We start from the raw sequence: 19,783 nt of genomic DNA on the forward strand, positions 1-19,783 counted from the left end.
AGAATGAAATCAGATAAATCAAGAAATCTGTAATTAATTAACAAGATGCTTGCGAATGGATTTTGGAATGTTGGCAAGTTGGGATAAAAGTGTGTTCTGATCGTGTCAATTCTAATTTGACTGACACTATCAAACACATCAGCAAGTGGCCACTCCATAAAGGGCTTAGGGCCAAGGGTTATTTCAACATAATATTGTCAGCGTGTTTCAAAGAAGTCTGAGGTGCTGCGTGATGGGCAGGTCTGTCTCACTGTCTTAGAGGTTCTGGCTGCTTTGATTGGATAGAGCGCGCACAACTGCCTCTTTCCTGTTAGTGGGCACTGGGCATGGGCACTGGGCGTGGGCACTGGGCGTGGGCACTGGGCGTGGGCACTGGGCGTGGGCACAGGGCGTGGGCACTGGGCGTGGGCATGATCGTAACCTCCAGTAAGTCGTGACCAACTCACTTACAAAACTCTGTTTTTAGACGAGACTGACTTTATGACCAAAATTATTCTATTTACACTTTCTAGTCCATTTTGACATTAGAATGAAAGTTTCTGACCTTTAAGCATTGAATCTAGAGGGCGGATGAACGGGCGGGAGAACGGGCGGGCGGGCGAACGGAATCATTAGACACAGCAGAATAAAAGCAAATCTCCACTCTTCCTAATGACTGGGATGAAAGCAACGGTTAATTGTTGTCTACACCGGCCACATTATTTCATTCTAATTACCCTGTCAGATGGAGGGAGGGTGGGAGGGTGAGAGAGAGAGAGAGAGAGAGAGAGAGGGAGGCTGTGTATCAGGGTGCATGGACACAAATGTACGGACGCACGCACGCACACACACACACACACAAGCACACACAACCTTGTCTGCCTCACTCAGCAGAAGCACAATGGAATTGATCACTTGGCTCGTGGAAGAGAGAGAGAGAGCATGAGAGAGAGAGAGAGAGAGAGAGAGAGAGCGGTAAAGAGAGAGGCAGGGAGAGAGGGAGGGCAGGCCGAGAGGCTTTGTATCAGAATGCATGTACACAAACACACAAATTCTAGAACCACCTAAAAGGAAGTGATTCACAAACCTTCCAATACAAAGTCATCACCTACAGAGAGATGAACCTGAAGAAGTGTCCCCTAAGCAAGCTGGTCCTGGGGCTCTGTTCACAAACACACCCCACAGAGCCCCAGGACAGCAACACAATTAAACCCAACCACATCATGAGACAACAAAAAGACACACATATTTCCTTCAGGTTACACAGACCCACAAAGAATTCCCAAACAAACCCAATTTTAATAAACTTTCATATCTACTGGGTGAAATACTAACATGTACAATCACAGCAGCAAGATGTGTGACCTGTTGCCACAGGAAAAGAAAAGGGCAACCAGTGAAGAACAAACACCATTGTAAATACAACCCTTCTCCATCACATTATTCAGGCAAGCACAGCAGAACTTTCCACCTCCTCCTCCCCTCCACCTCACATTAATCCATTGTCTCACAGCTGTTGCTTAGTCTCCTTCCATAGTGAATGACTGGTTTAGCCCAACACAGACTGGAGAAGCTAATGATGCTAACGGTTTATACCTGTTCTAATGGGCCTGTGCTAATGGGCCTGTGCTAATGGGCCTGGGGTGCAGAGTAAATGTACTATAAACAACTTTTTTTTCTCTGTCTGTGTGTGTGTGTGTGTGTGTGTGTGTGTGTGTGTGTGTGTGTGTGTGTGTGAGAGAGAGAGAGAGAGAGAGAACTGCTCCCTAACAGGCTAATGACACAGTCTTCTTTTACTAAATAAACACTGTAGTAAATTAACTTTAATCAGCCCACTAATGAATTGGCATCAAGGGGAGACTACAATAGAAGCTTTAGCTGTCCTCTCTATCCCCCTCTGATGCCATTACTACTCACATGTTCATCTCTACACTGATTTGTTATTGTAAATTACATGGAGGAATCATAATTACACGCAACCTGAAAGGCCAAATGGTGGAAGATCCGAGAAAGCGGGATGGAATGGAGCCTTATGGAATAGAATGTTAGTAGCTTCCAACTGACATGATTCCCTGTTCTGTTAGGAATGCTGCTGCAGCATGAGGGTTCTACCTGGAAGGCTGCGGCTTCTAGAAGAGGTGATTAGGCAGATGAAGGAAGGTATCATTAAAAGTCCATTAGCGAACCCCTGATGTACGTCTCGCTTCTCGAGAGAAACACACACAAAGATATAGAAGAGCACTGTCCACGCACGCACGCACGCACACACACACACCTGAACCAAGGGTGTGTGTGTCTGGGGGGGAGGTGTGTGTGATGTACAGTAACGACTTGTTTAAGAGACACTCTGGGACTGGGATGGAAAGAACCCTCTTTGGTGTGTGTGTGTGTGTGTGTGTGTGTGTGTGTGTGTGTGTGTGTGTGTGTGTGTGTGTGTGTGTGTGTGTGTGTGTGTGTGTGTGTGTGTGTGTGTGTGTGTGTGTGTGTGTGTGTGTGTGTGTGTGTGTGTGTGCGTGCGTGTGTGTGTGCTAAGGATTCATTTTAGATCCTACCTCCAGGAGAGTGACTGTAAGGACCCTCTTGCGGCTGGCTCTCTAAGTGCCTGGTTATTAATTAAACATAGCGATGGCACTGGGGACATTATATTAGCCTGTTTCTCGCAGTGTGGTGCAAAATGAACAGGCTTCTGAAGTGACTGGGGCACAGCTGGTGTCTAGTGGAAGCCATCCCGGCTCTCTGTGTCATGCTGTATTCATGTGCTCCTTGGAAATCGGAATTAAGAAATGTTTTCACGAACTGACTCAGGACAAAACCTCATTGATACTGTATACCTGAAGCCTGGTGTTTTGGAATTTGGAATTTGGAATCTCATATTTCAGATCATTCCAAGACATGAAAGCAAAAACAGCATTCTGGAGTTTCCCTGTCGGATAGTTTAGGAGTTTCCGATATTCTGAGAGAGCTATCAAACACTTTAATGGTAAAGGATACTGCAATGCATGCAGGGAGGTCTCAAGCCCTCTGTGATATATTTGAGGTAAGCGGTGGGATCTGTTCCAAAAGGCACCCTATTCCCTATATAGTGCACTACTTTAGACCAGGGCCCTGTTCCCTATATAGTGCACTACTTTAGATCAGGGCCCTGTTCCCTATATAGTGACTTACTTTAGACCAGGGTGTCACGTCCTGACCAGCAGAGGGAGCAATTGGATTAGTTTTGGTCAGGATGTGGCAGGGTTTTGTGTGTTGAGTGTTGTGTTGGTGATTGGACTCCCAATTGAAGGCAGGTGTGTTGAGTTGCCTTTGATTGGGAGTCCTATATAGGAGTGTGTGTTTTTCTTTGGGGTTGTGGGTAGTTGTTCTTGCATTGCGTTTTGTGTGCCTGCAAGACTGTTCCTGTCGTGTTTATTGTTGGTTTTCATGTGGATGCTTTACTCTTTTTTGAATTAAAATATGAGTATCCACATTCCCGCTGCGCCTTGGTCCATTCCTAACGTCAAGCCTTACAGAACTACCCACCACAAAAGGACCAAGCAGCGGAAGAGGAGGGAGCCACAGGAGAACAGCGTGGATGGATAGACTTGGCAGAAGGAGCGAAGATTCTGGGAGGACAAGTTAAGGGAACTAAGGGAACCCGAGAGGCAGCCCCAATAATTTTTTTTGGGGGGGCACAAGGGCTGTTTGGCGGGGCGAGATTGGAGCCCCAGGCCAGCTCCCCGTACCCTTGTAGGGCAGAGACAGACTGGACAGGTCCCGTGCTTTGGGGTTGGGGCTGTGGTGAGGCCTGGGATTTTCAGGCCGGTAGGCACAGTACCAGCGCCCCGCATGTGCCAGGGCGAAGTGAGCATCGAGCCGGAAGGGGTGATGCCAACCCTGCGCTCAAGACCGCCAGTGCGCCTCTACGGTCCGGTGTTTCCCGCTATACGCACTAGCATGGAGGTGCGTGTCTCCAGACTGGCATGTCCAGTACCAGCCCCACGCATCAGGCGTATAGTGCGTCAGCCCAGCCCCGCCAGTCAAGAGTCGCCAGAGCTGCCCGCCAGTCATGAGTCGCCAGAGCTGCCCGCCAGTCATGAGTCGCCAGAGCTGCCCGTCAGTCATGAGTCGCCAGAGCTGCCCGCCAGTCATGAGTCGCCAGAGCTGCCCGCCAGTCATGAGTCGCCAGAGCTGCCCGCCAGTCATGAGTCGCCAGAGCGGCCCGCCAGTCATGAGACGCCAGAGCGGCCCGCCAGTCATGAGACGCCAGAGCTGCCCGCCAGTCAGGAGTCGCCAGAGCTGCCCGCCAGTCAGGTGTCGCCAGAGCTGCCCGCCAGTCAGGAGTCGCCAGAGCTGCCCGCCAGTCAGGAGTCGCCAGAGCTGCCCGCCAGTCAGGAGTCGCCAGGGCTGCCCGACTGCCCGGAGTCGCCAGGGCTGCCCGACTGCCCGGAGTCGCCAGGGCTGCCCGACTGCCCGGAGTCGCCAGGGCTGCCCGACTGCCCGGAGTCGCCTGGGCGGCCCGACTGCCCGGAGCCGCCAGAGTGGCCCGATTGCCCGGATCCGCCCGAGTGGCCCGCCTGTCCTCCGGCCCAGCCCGAGTGGCCCGCCTGTCCTCCGGCCCAGCCCGAGTGGCCCGCCTGTCCTCCTGCCCAGACCGAGTGGCCCGCCTGTCTTCCGGCCCAGCCCGAGTGGCCCGCCTGTCCTCCGGTCCAGCCAGAGTGGTCCATCTGCCAGGGTCAGCCCGAGTGTCCCGTCTGCCCGGCGCAGCTATCGGCGCCACCGAAGTGGGCGACGCCGAAGGTGGAGCGAGGTCCACGTCCCGCACCTGAGCCACCTACCGGATAGGTGGGTTGGGGAGGGAAGGTGTAGCACAGTGCCGCCGTTGACGGCAGCCACCCTTCCCTCCCTTATTGTTTAGGGGTTATTGTTTATGGGTTTTGTTGGGGTATTGGGGATTTTTTTGTCTTTTCTTTTGTAAGGTGCATTCCGGGGTCTGCACCTTGAGGGGGGGGTGGGTACTGTCACGTCCTGACCAGCAGTGGGAGAAATTGGATTAGTTTTGGTCAGGATGTGGCAGGGTTTTGTGTGTTAAGTGTTGTGTTGGTGATTGGTGTCACAGAATATATCGTACTCTTCGGCGAATATGTCGTATTTAAGAGAGAAGGACCAAGGCGCAGCGGGATTGTGGACACTCATGTTTATTAAAGGAAACATGTAAGGCATCCACTTGAACAAAAAAAACAATAAACAGTACTTACAATGGTAACAGTGTGGCAGGCTCAAACCAACGCAGTGCACACAAACAATTCCCCACAACCCCAAAGACAAACACACACACCTATATAGGACTTCCAATCAAAGGCAACTATACACACCTGCCTTCAATTGGAAGTCCCAATCATCAACATTAAACAAACACAAACCACCTGCCACATCCTGACCAAGACTAAGCAATATGCCCTCTGCTGGTCAGGACGTGACAGTACCCCCCTCTCAAGGTGCAGACTCCGGGATGCACCTAAAAAAGAAAAACACAAGAAAATCCCCAATACCCCAACAAAACCAACAAACAATACCCCCTAAACAATAAGGGAGGGTGGCTGCCGTCACCGACGGCACTGTGCTACACCCTCCCTCCCCAACCCACCTATCCTGGAGGTGGCTCAGGTGCTGGCCGTTCCAGGCAGTCGGGGCAGTCCGGCCAGTCTGGCGGCTCGGGACAGTCGGGGCAGTCTGGCAGCTCGGGACAGTCGGGGCAGTCTGGCAGCTCGGGACAGTCGGGGCAGTCTGGCAGCTCGGGGCGGTCTGGCAGCTCGGGACGGTCTGGCAGCTCAGGGCAGTCTGGCCACGCCGGCAGTTCAGGGTAGTCTGGCCACGCCGGCAGTTCAGGGCAGTCTGGCCACGCCGGCAGTTCAGGGCAGTCTGGCCACGCCGGCAGTTCAGGGCAGTCTGGCCACGCCGGCAGTTCAGGGCAGTCTGGCCACGCCGGCAGTTCAGGGCAGTCTGGCCACGCCGGCAGTTCAGGGCAGTCTGGCCACGCCGGCAGTTCAGGGCAGTCTGGCCACTCCGGCAGTTCAGGGCAGTCTGGCCACTCCGGCAGTTCAGCGCAGTCTGGCCACTCCGGCAGTTCAGCGCAGTCTGGCCACTCCGGCAGTTCAGCGCAGTCTGGCCACTCCGGCAGTTCAGCGCAGTCTGGCCACTCCGGCAGTTCAGCGCAGTCTGGCCACTCCGGCAGTTCAGCGCAGTCTGACCTCTCTGGCGACTGTTGACTGGCGGGCAGCTCTGGCGACTGTTGACTGGCGGGCAGCTCTGACGACTGTTGACTGGCGGGCAGCTCTGACGACTGTTGACTGGCGGGCAGCTCTGACGACTGTTGACTGGCGGGCAGCTCTGACGACTGTTGACTGGCGGGCAGCTCTGACGACGGTTGACTGGCGGGCAGCTCTGACGACGGTTGACTGGCGGGCAGCTCTGACGACGGTTGACTGGCGGGCAGCTCTGACGCCGTCAAACAGCCCTTGTGCCCCCCCCTAAAAAAATCTTGGGGGTGCCTCTCGGTCTCCCTTACCCGTCGTGTCTCCCAGTCCTCACCAGCCTTCTTCCGCTGCTTGGTCCTGTGTTGGTGGGGAATTCTGTCACAGAATATATCGTACTCTTCGGTGAATATGTCGTATTTAAGAGAGAAGGACCAAGGCGCAGCGGGATTGTGGACACTCATGTTTATTAAAGGAAACATGTAAGGCATCCACTTGAACAAAAAAAACAATAAACAGTACTTACAATGGTAACAGTGTGGCAGGCTCAAACCAACGCAGTGCACACAAACAATTCCCCACAACCCCAAAGACAAACACACACACCTATATAGGACTTCCAATCAAAGGCAACTATACACACCTGCCTTCAATTGGAAGTCCCAATCATCAACATTAAACAAACACAAACCACCTGCCACATCCTGACCAAGACTAAGCAATATGCCCTCTGCTGGTCAGGACGTGACAATTGGACTCCCAATTGAAGGCAGGTGTGTTGAGTTGCCTTTGATTGGGAGTCCTATATAGTAGTGTGTGTTTTTCTTTGGGGTTGTGGATAGTTGTTCTTGCATTGCGTTTGATAGCCTGCAAAACTGTTCTTGTCGTGAGTATCATTTATTGTTTTTTCACTGTGGATGCTCTGCGTGTTGTTTCATTAAAAGAATATGAGTATCCACATACCTGCTGCGCTTTGGTCCATTCCTAACGACAAGCCTTACACAGGGCCCTATTCCCTATATAGTGCACTACTTTTTACTAGGGCCCATATGCCTTTGGTGGAAAGTAGTTAGGTTACATTTCAAATGTAAAAATACAACTAAAATGGTTTGCCATTTGGGACATAGACATTGAGATTAGAGATTTCTGACACATCTTTGTGAGAATGAGAGAATTGAATCCGTGAAATAGTGCTTTGAATCCCAATTACCAGTCTACCATTAAGCCCTCATACTCATCGCTTTAATTTCCTTCTAAATGTGTTTCTCTAACTATGAATTAAAATCAAATAAGGTTGGGTAATGAAACCATTTTGTTATTTCTTTGTATTCATATTGTCTTTATGTGCCTGTGTCTGTACAGTAGCACCCGACCACGTCTCTAAGAGTTCTTCTGAGATGTCGGTTTCACTTTATTTCTGATGAGTACCTAAATTGTCACAATAAGGACCGTTAAAAGGAAGCTTTCAATTGTTGTGTTCCCCTGATTATAACCTCCTCGTGTGTTACAATGCCTCGTCATTGCCTGGCTTTTTCTATAATGTTCCAATATCCCCTTTCTGCTATAATGGAAAGAAATTCCATTTAATATAATGCCTGGCTATTGCCTTTGTTTGCATTGTGGCGGTGCTCAAACGGAGTCGTAATGGCACATTGAGCCAGTCGCTCATTGCTACATTTAAAGGCAATGGGAGAGAGCGGCACTGGAACCCATTGTGGGGATGGCAAAGCCCTGATGGAATCTGGGACGCAGTACTTCAGGTCTGCCCACAACGATTAATCCTTGAGACTGGACCATCGACAAAGAGGATGTGCGTGTGTGTGTGTGTGTGTGTGTGTGTGTGTGTGTGTGTGCGTAGACTCTGACAAGATGACATGTCCCTCGTATCCTGTCCCACCACCCTGGAGACAACTGAACAACCACAACTAGCTAACCAAACTGCTCAGCTGCCTTGTCTGTGACTGAAGTATCGAACCAAAGAACCAAAAGTAACTTTTCAAGCCTTAACTTTCCCGTGAAACTGATTGGACAGTTTGAGTTTCCAAGTGTCTAAAGTACAAAAAAAAAGGGCGAAAAATTTGACTTTGTTTTGACGGACCAACTTGTCCGAGCTCGGTCCTCCTCTTCAGGGTCTGTGTCAGTGTAGTCCTTCAGACAACAGGGTAAGACGCACTCTGAGCATCGCTGATTGTAGTGAGTTCTACCAGATTGTCTGTCTCTTCTAATCCCTCGCTCCTCTCTCAGTGTCTCTGGTTAATTGTGGTGCAGGACTCCGTGCCTTGGAGACTTCACTTAGTGACCGGGGAGTGTTACTGGGGAGTTAGAGTACCAGGCTTCACACACACACACGCACACACACACACACACACACACACACACACACACACACACACACACACACACACACACACACACACACACACACACACACACCAAATCTGTCCCTGACTGGATCCTGTCGCCCTACACACACCTAATGAGGATAAAGTCCCTTTTAACCACAGTGCTGAGGAATACCATTAATCGTGTCTCCATTGCGGGACCCTTCCATCTCCTCTACCTCTCCCCACATCAAGGCCTCCGATTCTGGGTACGGCCATGGGGACAGGCACCGCCCACTATGGAACAAAGCCCTGGCCGAAAGGGAGCAAATGTTGGGCTCCATTTGAGAACCAGGAGACGGGGGAGAAATGTCCAGCCTCTTAGTATTTTAAATGTTACAGTGTAGTAGACTATATGTTCTGGCTGCCATTAGTAACACTGTACTGTAAAGAGTGGTCTTACCAAGCTGTAGAGCAACAAACACCGTGGGTTGATCTTTCTCTCTCTCTCTCTCTCTCTCTCTCTCCCCCTCTCTCTCCCCCTGTCTCTCTGTCTCTGTCGTCTCTCTCTCTCTCTCTCTCTCTCTCTCTCTCTCTCTCTCTCTCTCTCTCTCTCTCTCTCTCTCTCCTCTCTCTCTCTCTCTCTCTCTCTCTCTCTCTCTGTGCATGGCATGTTGTTTATTTGTGTTCTCGCTCGCTCTGTCGTTCTTTCTTCTACCACACTATCTCCCTTCTGTATACTATGTCTCTCTGTTTCTTCGACTCATGTAACATTATGTGGGAGTGAGAAGCTAAACTGACTCTGTGCTCTATGGGGAATTCTTGGTCATTTTGTTGGAATTTTAAACAACATGACTGAGTTGCAGTAGTCGGTACTCCAACTTATTTTTGTTATTTATCCTTTATTTAACTAGGCAAGTCAGTTAAGAACAAATTCTTATTTACAATGATGGCATACCGGGGAACAGTGGGTTAACTGCCTTGTTCAACGCTCTAACCACTAGGCTATCTGCCGCCCCAAGGAGTGGGTACATAGGAGTGGGTACAAGATGCCTATTGGGCTGTAAGGCCAGAAGTGATGAAAACAGCCTGAGACCAGCAGAGTTAGAAGTCTATAGTACAGACCAGTCCTAAGTTCCTCCAGGAACAAAAAAAGGATTAAATAAGTAAGAACAAGTTCCCGCAGACATCTGATACGGGGTCAGATGTTTACTTTCACAAAGCAGAGAATAAAACAACTTTTCTAGAATCATTCTGTAATTCTAGAACAGTCTAGTGACTGAACCGTGTTCTGTTCTGAGAACTGCTACAGCGTTATTAACAGTCTTGGGAATTCAAACACGCCTTGTGACATGTCCTCTCTCTCTCTCTCTCCAAGGAGCGGTTAAGGACGACGGCCCTATAGAGGTCCAGGAGATAAAAAATTCATATCTGTCCCTAATTTGAGGAGGAGAGGGTATGTAGAGGTTAGAAGGGGGATCATTTAGGCCCCCTCTCTAAAAGGTGTGACGGGGCTCATACATCTTTAATGGGGACAGGACGATCTCTAAAGTGACACTTGATGTACCTGTAGAGCTAAGGCTTACACAAAACACAAGCAGGGAGAATGAGATGATTGAAACATGGTCGACTCAACACTGGCGTTTTGTTATAAAGGCCTGTGTGTTCTGAACACTGAGAACACACTGGTATGTAGACCAACAGGCCTGTGTGCTGGGAAACCTTGGTATTGTACGGGTGAGGTCTTGTGATGCCTAATTTCTCACTTGAAACATGTAACAGCTCGCTACTCACACCAAACATTTGCCTGAGGTCTGGGTCTCTGAAGCGGAATGGGATGTTGGAGACGTGTAACCGCTTGGGCTGCTGCTTCTCTGACGAATCACACTGCTGCAGGTGGAGCTGATGGGAAACCTCCGTCTGCGCAACCTCGTCTGCCTGCTGCAGGAAAACACAGACCACAACACGACAAAACATTAGTTCCTAGCTAAACAGACATCTTAATCTTGGTTATTGTAAAGAATAACAGATAGGGTGGAGGTAAGGGAGAGTTTCAGGATAACTGAGGGTGACAGAAAGGAAAGGAAGATCAGTCAAGTCTGAAAGGGATTGACAGAAAGAGAAAAAGGGAGATTGATTGAAAGAGAAAGATTGAGTGAGTGTGAGAGTGATATGAATCTCCACTAGGTATGACTCACACTGTTTTCCCCTGAAACACGATGGTTTTAAATAATAAAGAAGCATTTCATATTAAACTGCCTCTGTCCTTCTAAGAGTGTGTGAATAATGTTGTAGGGTGCATCACAAACGGCACGCTTTTCCCCTATGGGCCTCGTTCAATTAGTGCACTATAAAATGAATTGGGACGCAGACTCTATGTCTTAGTCATAGTGTAGTGTGAGGTATGAATGTCGTTTGGCATTCTCTCTGCTCCCCTGACATAGGAGATAAGGAAGCTGTTTGGGAGGAGTGGACACACATTTAACAACTTAAACATATCTACACTACTGTATGTATTATACAAACAGATAGAGGGAGAAGAGGGAGAGAGGGAAAGACAGACAGAGACAGAGACAGAGAGAGAGAGAGAGAGAAAGAGAGAGAGAGTGATGAGAAAGAGCGAGCGAGAGAGGAGAGAGTGTAGATAAAGATGGAGAGTGAGAGAAAGAGAGAGACATACAGAGAGAGAGAGGGGAGAGTAAAAGAGCGAAAGAGGGGAGAGAGAGAGAGAGCGAGGGATACCCTCCAGTCCTCCTCTCCTCCCCCAGACCCCATGTGATCATCTGTCCATTACGGGCAGAAAGTGGCAGCGATGCTCTCCAGGTCGCCAGGAGTGACGGCCCTTTTAGGTGTCGCCGTGACAACCTCCATTTACTTCATTGTTATCAGAGTAACCGTGACGACGGGGATCCCTGTCACCAACACCCGGGTGACCACTCTAAACTGGCCCTGAGATAAGACAGACACACGGCCCCCTGGGAAACGGAGTTGAATTGAGAGGAAACGAGTGGTGGCTAGCGGCACTTTAAATCAGCTCATAGTGATGGCTTGAAACATGGTTTCTTTAAAACCTTTTCATTCACTCCATTAAAGCTATTAATCCTCCCCCACCAGCCTCCTCTGAAAGACCTTCCCTGGGTACCAGTCTGTTTAGCTAACATTCCAGTCCTTGTACTCCGTGTGACATGCCAAAGATGTTTAGTGTGACAGGAGTGGCAAGGATAACAGACTGTTACCCAGACTGTCCTCAACCCCTACCACATGTTAACTATCAATTCAGGATGTGGGTTAATCCTATCAGATGAAACTATCAATTCAGGATGTGGGTTAATCCTATCAGATGAAACTATCAATTCAGGATGTGGGTTAATCCTACCACATATTAACTATCAATTGAGGATGTGGGTTAATCCTATCACATATTAACTATCAATTGAGGATGTGGGTTAATCCTATCAGATGAAACTATGAATGCAGGATGTGGGTTAATCCTACCACATATTAACTATCAATTCAGGATGTGGGTTAATCCTATCAGATGTTAACTATCAATTCAGGATGTGGGTTAATCCTATCAGATGAAACTATGAATGCAGGATGTGGGTTAATCCTATCAGATGGTAAACATTCCATTATCAGTAGGTATTTGTTAATGAACTCCATTTACTTTGTTTATGTTGGAAAAGCTCCACCCTGTTCTCATAGGAGGGAGCAACTATGGTAGGAGAGAGATGAAGTCAAAGAAAAAAAGAGATGGAGTGAGAATACGAGAAAGAAAGAGAAGGAGATAGGGAGAGACAGAGAGAGAATGAGAAAGGAAAAGAGAAAGAGAGAGAAAGAGAGAGAGCAAGAGAGAGAGAGTCAGAGAGTCAGAGAGAGAGAGTGATAGAGAGAGAGAAGAACGAGAGAGAGAGTAAGAGAGAGAGAGAGAGTGATACAGGGAGAGAGAGAAGAAAGAGAGAGAGAGAGAGAGAGAGAAAGCGAAGATGAGAGAAGAGAGAGAATCCAAAGACTGAAAGAGAGAGACTGGAAGACAGAGTGTGAAAGAGAGAGAGAGAGAGAGAGAGTGAGAGAGGGAGAGAGAGAGAGAGAGAGAGAGAGAGAGAGAGCGAGAGAGAGAGAGAGAGAGAGAAAGAAAGATAGAGAGAAAGTGAAACCAAAAGCAAAGATAAGAGAGGAGAGACAATGGAGAGACTGGAGGAGAGAGACTGGAAGACAGAGTGTGTGTGTGAGAGAGAGAGAGTGAGAAAGAAAGAAAGAAAGAAAGAGGGAGAGAGAGAGAGTGATAGAGGGAGAGAGAGAAGAAAGAGAGAGAGAGAGAAGAAAGAGAGAGAGAGAGAGAGAGAGAGAAGCATGAGGAGTTGTACATAATGCGTTACGATAAAATTCAGGAGGAGGGATGAAAAGATGAAGCTCCATTTACAAATACAGGAGGAGAGAGATAGAAATATATGAAAGAGAGGAGGAGAGAGAGACAGACAGAGGAAAAAAGAGAGAGATAGAGAGTGAGAGAGAGAGAGAGAGAGAGAGAGGGAGGTAAAAAGAGTGTAAGTGATAATTGAGGTCTATCCCTGCCTGTGTGTGTGTGTGTGTGTGTGTGTGTGTGTGTGTGTGTGTGTGTGTGTGTGTGTGTGTGTGTGCGTGTGTGTGTGTGTGTGTGTGTGTGTGTGTTTGGAGCCATGACAGATACTCTGTAGCAGGGTTAGGCAACAGACGGCCTGTGGGCAAAAACCGACCCTCAATAATTTTTTTGGTGCCCCCAAACTTTTGTGGTAAAAAAAGCCCGTAACATCAACATTAATTAAGCAAAATTCCTTTAATCTGTTCCCAAGTATTCCCACGATAAACCCAGACGTGATCGTGTCTCAATGTTGTCAAGGTATGAAATTATTGTTATATTTAAATACAATCTGGTTTAGGGATTATTTGTGATCAATTTGCACTGTACAAATTACTATAAATATGTGTTCCGGAACCCCCAGCCATCCGTTCTGACTAAAGTCGTCCTGCGGCTGAATCTAGTTGCCTACCCCTACCCTATGGGCTGTTAGTCCTGCCCCTTTACATTACCAAGGGAGACGGGTGAGAGAAGGGTGAGAGAAGGGTGAGAGAAGGGACAGCTGGGACAATTACCCCTCTGTCTGTGGCCATCCATCTGCACCATACAGCACCAAACCCCCACGGCCCTACGTGTGTGTGTGTGTGTGTGTGTGTGTGTGTGTGTGTGTGTGTGTGTGTGTGTGTGTGTGTGTGTGTGTGTCTGTGTTGAGTGTTTAACAGCAAAGTGGCCATATCGATCAGCAGAGGGTGGCAGACACTGGAAGACCAGCATGATAAAGCACAGTCTTCCCCTAGCCACAACACACTCAAACCTCCCTCCCACTCCTCTCACACCTCTCTCCCACTCCTCTCACACCTCCCTCCCACTCCTCTCACACCTCCCTCCCACTCCTCTCAAACCTCCCTCCCACTCCTCTCAAACCTCCCTCCCACTCCTCTCAAACCTCCCTCCACTCCTCTCAAACCTACCTCCCTCTCCTCTCAAACCTACCTCCCACTCCTCTCAAATCTCCCTCCCACTCCTCTCAAACCTCCCTCCCACTCCTCTCACACCTCCCTCCCACTCCTCTCAAACCTCCCTCCCACTCCTCTCAAACCTCCCTCCCACTCCTCTCAAACCTCCCTCCCACTCCTCTCAAACCTCCCTCCCACTCCTCTCAAATCTCCCTCCCTTTTCTCTCAAACCTCCCTCCCACTCCTCTCAAACCTACCTCCCTCTCCTCTCAAACCTACCTCCCTCTCCTCTCAAACCTCCCTCCCTTTCCTCTCAAACCTCCCTCCCTTTCCTCTCAAACCTCCCTCCCACTCCTTTCAAACCTACCTCCCTCTCCTCTCAAACCCCCCTCCCACTCCTCTCAAACCCCCCTCCCTCTCCTCTCAAACCCCCCTCCCTCTCCTCTCACACCTCCCTCCTACTCCTCTCAAACCTACCTCCCACTCCTCTCAAACCTACCTCCCTCTCCTCTCAAACCTCCCTCCCTTTCCTCTCAAACCTCCCTCCCTCCCTCTCCTCTCAAACCTCCCTCCCACTCCTCTCAAACCTCCCTCCCTTTCCTCTCAAACCTACCTTCCACTCCTCTCAAACCTACCTCCCACTCATCTCACACCTCCCTCCCACTCCTCTCACACCTCCCTCCCACTCCTCTCAAACCTCCCTCCCACTCCTCTCAAACCTCCCTCCCACTCCTCTCAAACCTCCCTCCCACTCATCTCAAACCTCCCTTTCCTTGATCATCATCTAGAGTATTGCCCTAACGTTTCCTATCTTTCCTCATCCCTCAATCTCTCCTTCCCTCATCATTAACACCCCCCAACCCCACCCCGCTCTCCCCCAACTATGGAGTCATATTTAGGGGCCTCACCCCTCTCCTCCCCTCCTTAATTAGTGTTAATTGCATGTTAATTACACTGCATCTAGCACACGCCACATCTGTCTCATAGAACACACCATTTCTCTCCCTCCCTCCTCTCTTCCCCATCATTCCCCTCGCTCTCCCTCCCTCCCTCGCTCTGCCTCCCTCGCTCTCCCTCCCTCGCTTCTCTCCTGTGAGGAGAACTGAAGTTGGGAAGTAATTAAAAGTCTCCCTCTCTCTTTCTGTCTTGTTCTCTCTCTCTCTCCCTCGCTCGCTCCCTCCCTCTCCCTCTCTTTCTCTCCCTCTCTCTCTCTCCATCAGCAGAGGAAAACAATGTATCTGTTTGAATGCATCTTTCTCCCAGTAAATGACTGTATAAATAGAAGCTATGTAATGGAACCATTGCTAACGTGTTAGATCAGTGGTTTGTCATGACGTTGGCCTGTGGGTAAGGTTTATGACCCCCCCATAAATACCTTTCTCCCTTCCCCTCTCTGACCCTACTGAAGGACTTGAATAGCCTGTGTTAAATATAGAGAGTCTGGGAACATCAAACAAATGGGGAAAAGGAACCATATTTTGGTAATAAAACCAGTTGGAAATATGCTTGGGAACGTAATGAGTATGGATGTCAGTTCGGTTGTCATCTGAGACATTATGACTGATGACAGGACGACATAAACTGTACCTGGGAAAGTATACACCCTCTATTTATCAGAGTCACATGGAATTGTTATGCAATTGAAATGTTTGATATTGAAATTTTTTGTTAGGAGATTAAATGTAATTTTAGCTTCCAAATGAGAGAATTGGGTTTTCATAAGGAAAGTGCCCTGCTTGATCAGTGGCCCACCCCTGTGAAGAGACAGGGGTTATAAACGATGAAACACATCCTTCCCCCTCTCCACTATATAAGCCTTTGACGAAAAGATAACCACGTTGTTCCAGTACGTGAGGTCTGCAGCCTCTACGTTAGAAGGACACACATGTCAAGTACAGAACTAAGCCAACCTCGGCGTGAGCTTTGGTGGCGAATGGTATGAACTTTGAGCTTATTCACTACAGAAGTGATACTTCCTAGGCGTTGAGTTAGCAGCGGCCGCTGTAGACGTGGGCTAGGAAAGGACGGACGACGGATCCAGTCTAACAGACGGACGAAGATACCACCACGTATCCAATTTACCACCAGAGACATTCTTCCGAGGACAGGAAGATCTGTTGGCCAACCCGGCCAGCATCTACGACCAATATACCGAAGCGCAGCTCAGAGTAAATATTTATTGCATTTTCCTTTTCCAAATGGGCGGTAATTTGGTAATGCATAAGATAATGTATTTACGATAGCATAGCTGCAGTTTCTTCGTTCCTAAATCTTCCCGCTCTTTCATTCAAGCCCAACCCCCTTTCCTTTGTGTAACCAGCTTTCATACAGGTTCCGTCCACCAGGACGTTTTCTGTATGACATCATTTGTATTCTGTGTATATGTAATTCTGTGTGATTAGTTTAGGTATTTAGTAAATAAATAATTAAACCCAATTTTGTATTGCTGATTCAACTTGTTAGCCAGGGTTCGTGAAGATAACCAAGAATTTACAACTTTCAGATGAGACTGAAAATAAGAAAATGATTAAGATGACGGCTATCGATGTAAAATATTACTAAGTATTTTAAGAGTTTATTCGGAAGATAACGGCTCTATAAACGTTCTTCCGTGGTGCCCCGACTTTCTAGTTAATTACATTTACATGATTAGCTTAATCAGGTAATATTAATTACAGAGAAAGGATTTTATAGAATAGCGTGAAATATCACTTAATCTGGCATAGCCAAAGACACGACAGGTTACAGACATAGAGGCAGACAGGGAGTTTGGATGCCTGTTGAAACGATTCACAAAAAACAGTGCCTATGGCTCTCCACCTCAACTCACCACATGCCGAGCTTCACTACATGACCAAAAGTATGTGGACACCTGCTTATCGGCATCTCATTTCAAAATCATGGGTATTTTCTGGGAAGGACTTCCACTAGGTGTTGAAACATTGCTGCGGGTACATGCTTCCAATCATGTGACGCAGTGGTCTAAGGCACTGCATCTCAGTGCAAGAGGTGTCACTACAGTCCCTGGTTCGAATCCAGGCTGTATCATATCCTGCCGGGATTGGGAGTGTCATAGGGTGGTGCACAATTGGCTCAGCGTCGTCCAGGTTAGAGTTTGGCCGAGGTAGGCCATCATTGTCAATAAGAATTTGTTCTTAAATGACTTGCCTAGTTAAATTTAAAAAATAAAAAAAATAAAAATCCACAAGAGCATTAGTGAGGTCAGGCACTGATGATGGGCGACTAGGCCTGGTTTGCAGTCGGCGTTCCAATTCATCACAAAGGTGTTTTGATAGGGTGGAGGGCAGGGCTCTGGGCAGGCCTACAATATAACAGCACTTACAGTTGACCGGGGCAGAAATGTTACAAACTGCCTTGTGGGAAAGGTGGCATCCTATGACGGTGCCACGTTGAAAGTCAATGAGCTCTTCATTAAGACCATTCTACTGCCAATGTTTGTCTATGGAGATTCCATTGCTGTGTGCTTGATTTTATACACCTGTCAGGAACGGGTGTGGCTGAAATTGCCGAAACCACTAATTTGAAGGGGTGTCCACATTGTGTATATAAAGTGTATACACTGTGTGTGTGTGTGTGTGTGTGTGTGTGTGTGTGTGTGTGTGTGTGTGTGTGTTGTGCTCTCCCCATCTCCTCTATCAGAGCTGTAGAGCCCTGATGCAGTGTGAGGATGTAAGTACATGAACATTATCATCACAACCAGCCCAGGCTTCCCCTCTGCTGTCTGTCACCACAGGAACACTGTACAGCCTGTCTGTCTGTCTGTCTGTCTGTCTGTCTGTCTGTCTGTCTGTCTGTCTGTCTGTCTGTCTGTCTGTCTGTCTGTCTGTCTGTCTGTCTGTCTGTCTGTCTGTCTGCCTGCCTGCCTGCCTGCCTGTCTGCCTGCCTGTCTGTCTGTCTGTCTGTCTGTCTGTCTGTCTGTCTGTCTGTCTGTCTGTCTGTCTGCCTGCCTGCCTGCCTGCCTGCCTGCCTGTCTGTCTGTCTGTCTGTCTATCTGTCTGCCTGCCTGTCTGTCTGTCTGTCTGTCTGTCTGTCTGTCTGTCTGTCTGTCCCTCTCACACAGACTAACACATACAGTGCATTCGAAATGTATTCAGACCAATTCCCTTTTTCCACATTGTGTTACGTTACAACCTTATTCTGAAATTGATTAAATTATTTATTTTTCTCAACAATCTAGACACAATAACCATAATGACAAAGCAAATGTACAACCAAAATACCTTATTTACATAAGTATTCAGACCCTTTGCTGTGAGACTCGAAATTGAGCTCAGGTGCATCCTGTTTCCATTGATCATCCTTGAGATGTTTCTACAACTTGATTAGAGTCAACCTGAGGTAAATTCAATTGATTGTACATGATTTGGAAAGGCACACACCTATCTATATAAGGTCCCACAGTTGACAGTGCATGTCAGAACAAAAACCAAGCCATGAGGTCGAGGAATTGTCCGTAGAGCTCCGAGACAGGATTGTGTCAAGGCACAGATCTGGGGAAGGGTACCAAAACATTTCTGCAGCATTGAAGGTCCCCAAGTACACAGTGACCTCCATCTTTCTTAAATGGAAGAAGTTTGGAACCACCAAGACTCTTCCTAGATCTGTCTGCCTGGCCAAACTGAGCAATTGGGGTAGAAGGGCCTTGGTCAGGAAGGTGACCAAAAACCAGATGGTCACTCTGACAGAGCTCCAGAGTTCCTCTGTGGAGATGGGAGAACATTCCAGAAGGGGAACCATCTCTGCAGCACTCCACCAATCAGGCCTTTATGGTAGAGTGGCCAGACGGAAGCCACTGACCGATGAAAGGGACATGACATCCAGCTTGGAGTTTGCCAAAAGGCACCTAAAGGACCCTCAGACCATGAGAAACAAGTCTCTCTGGTCTGATGAAACCAAGATTGAACTCCTTGACCTGAATGACAAGCGTCACGTCTGGAGGAAACCTGGCACCAGCCCTACAGTGAAGCATGGTGGTGGCAGCATCATGCTGTGGGGGTGTTTTTCAGCGGCAGGGAGACTAGTCAGGATCGAGGTAAAGATGGACTGAGTAAAGTAAAGAGATATCTGTCTAATTAATCTATATTGGCCAAATAATTGATGATCAGCACTTCTTCGAAACTATATATAATAATCTATTTACCTCATGAGCAACAAATGAATCTATTATTAAGGTGGGAGATTATCATATGGTTTTAAGTACCTCAATGGATCGTAAAGGAAATCACACTACAAACTATCACCCTCAAGCACTTAAGAAAGGGAGATACTTTAAACAAAATTTCATTTTCAATTAGTTGGAAATGAGAAGTTGTAATCTGTATGAAGGCAAAAAAAAAGCAATTTTTGAACAATGAATGAGCCTTTCTTAATCTACTGGAGAACCATAACTTATGTATGAGTGAAGCTTTTAGTGAGAGGTTTAAAACAAGCCATACAAAGCTGGTTAAATTTCAGTTTTATCCTCCTGAAAAGATAGAACAAATATTACAACAAACGTTATGGTTAAACTCAAAATATACTGATTAATAAAAAAACATTATTTTTTTAAATTATATTTATTAATAATATTTTGAATATAAACGGTGGAGTTATGTCACATGTGCTGCTGTCAAAAATATATGGGAATGTCTGCTCAACCCAAACTTATAACCAATTAATTGTCATAAATATAAAAATATACCAGTTTCAGTTGAGGACAAAAATGTTGACAGCTGCGCC

General features: G+C 47.8%; 1 protein-coding gene across 1 annotated transcript in view; it reads right to left on the minus strand.

Annotated features, from left to right (window-relative positions):
• Window positions 1–310: 310 nt before the first annotated feature.
• LOC115200889 (RNA binding protein fox-1 homolog 1-like) overlaps window positions 311–19,783 on the minus strand; it is a 35,582-nt gene continuing 16,109 nt past the window's right edge. Inside the window, exons 3-4 of the mRNA XM_029764006.1 lie at window positions 10,297–10,471; window positions 311–372 (exon numbers count right to left, since the gene is read on the minus strand). Coding sequence (XP_029619866.1) covers window positions 311–372; window positions 10,297–10,471 — 237 coding nt within the window. The remainder of the gene's footprint in view (window positions 373–10,296; window positions 10,472–19,783) is intronic.

The sequence above is a fragment of the Salmo trutta genome, chromosome 10 (genome assembly GCF_901001165.1).
Source record: "Salmo trutta chromosome 10, fSalTru1.1, whole genome shotgun sequence".
Lineage (NCBI taxonomy): Eukaryota > Metazoa > Chordata > Actinopteri > Salmoniformes > Salmonidae > Salmo > Salmo trutta.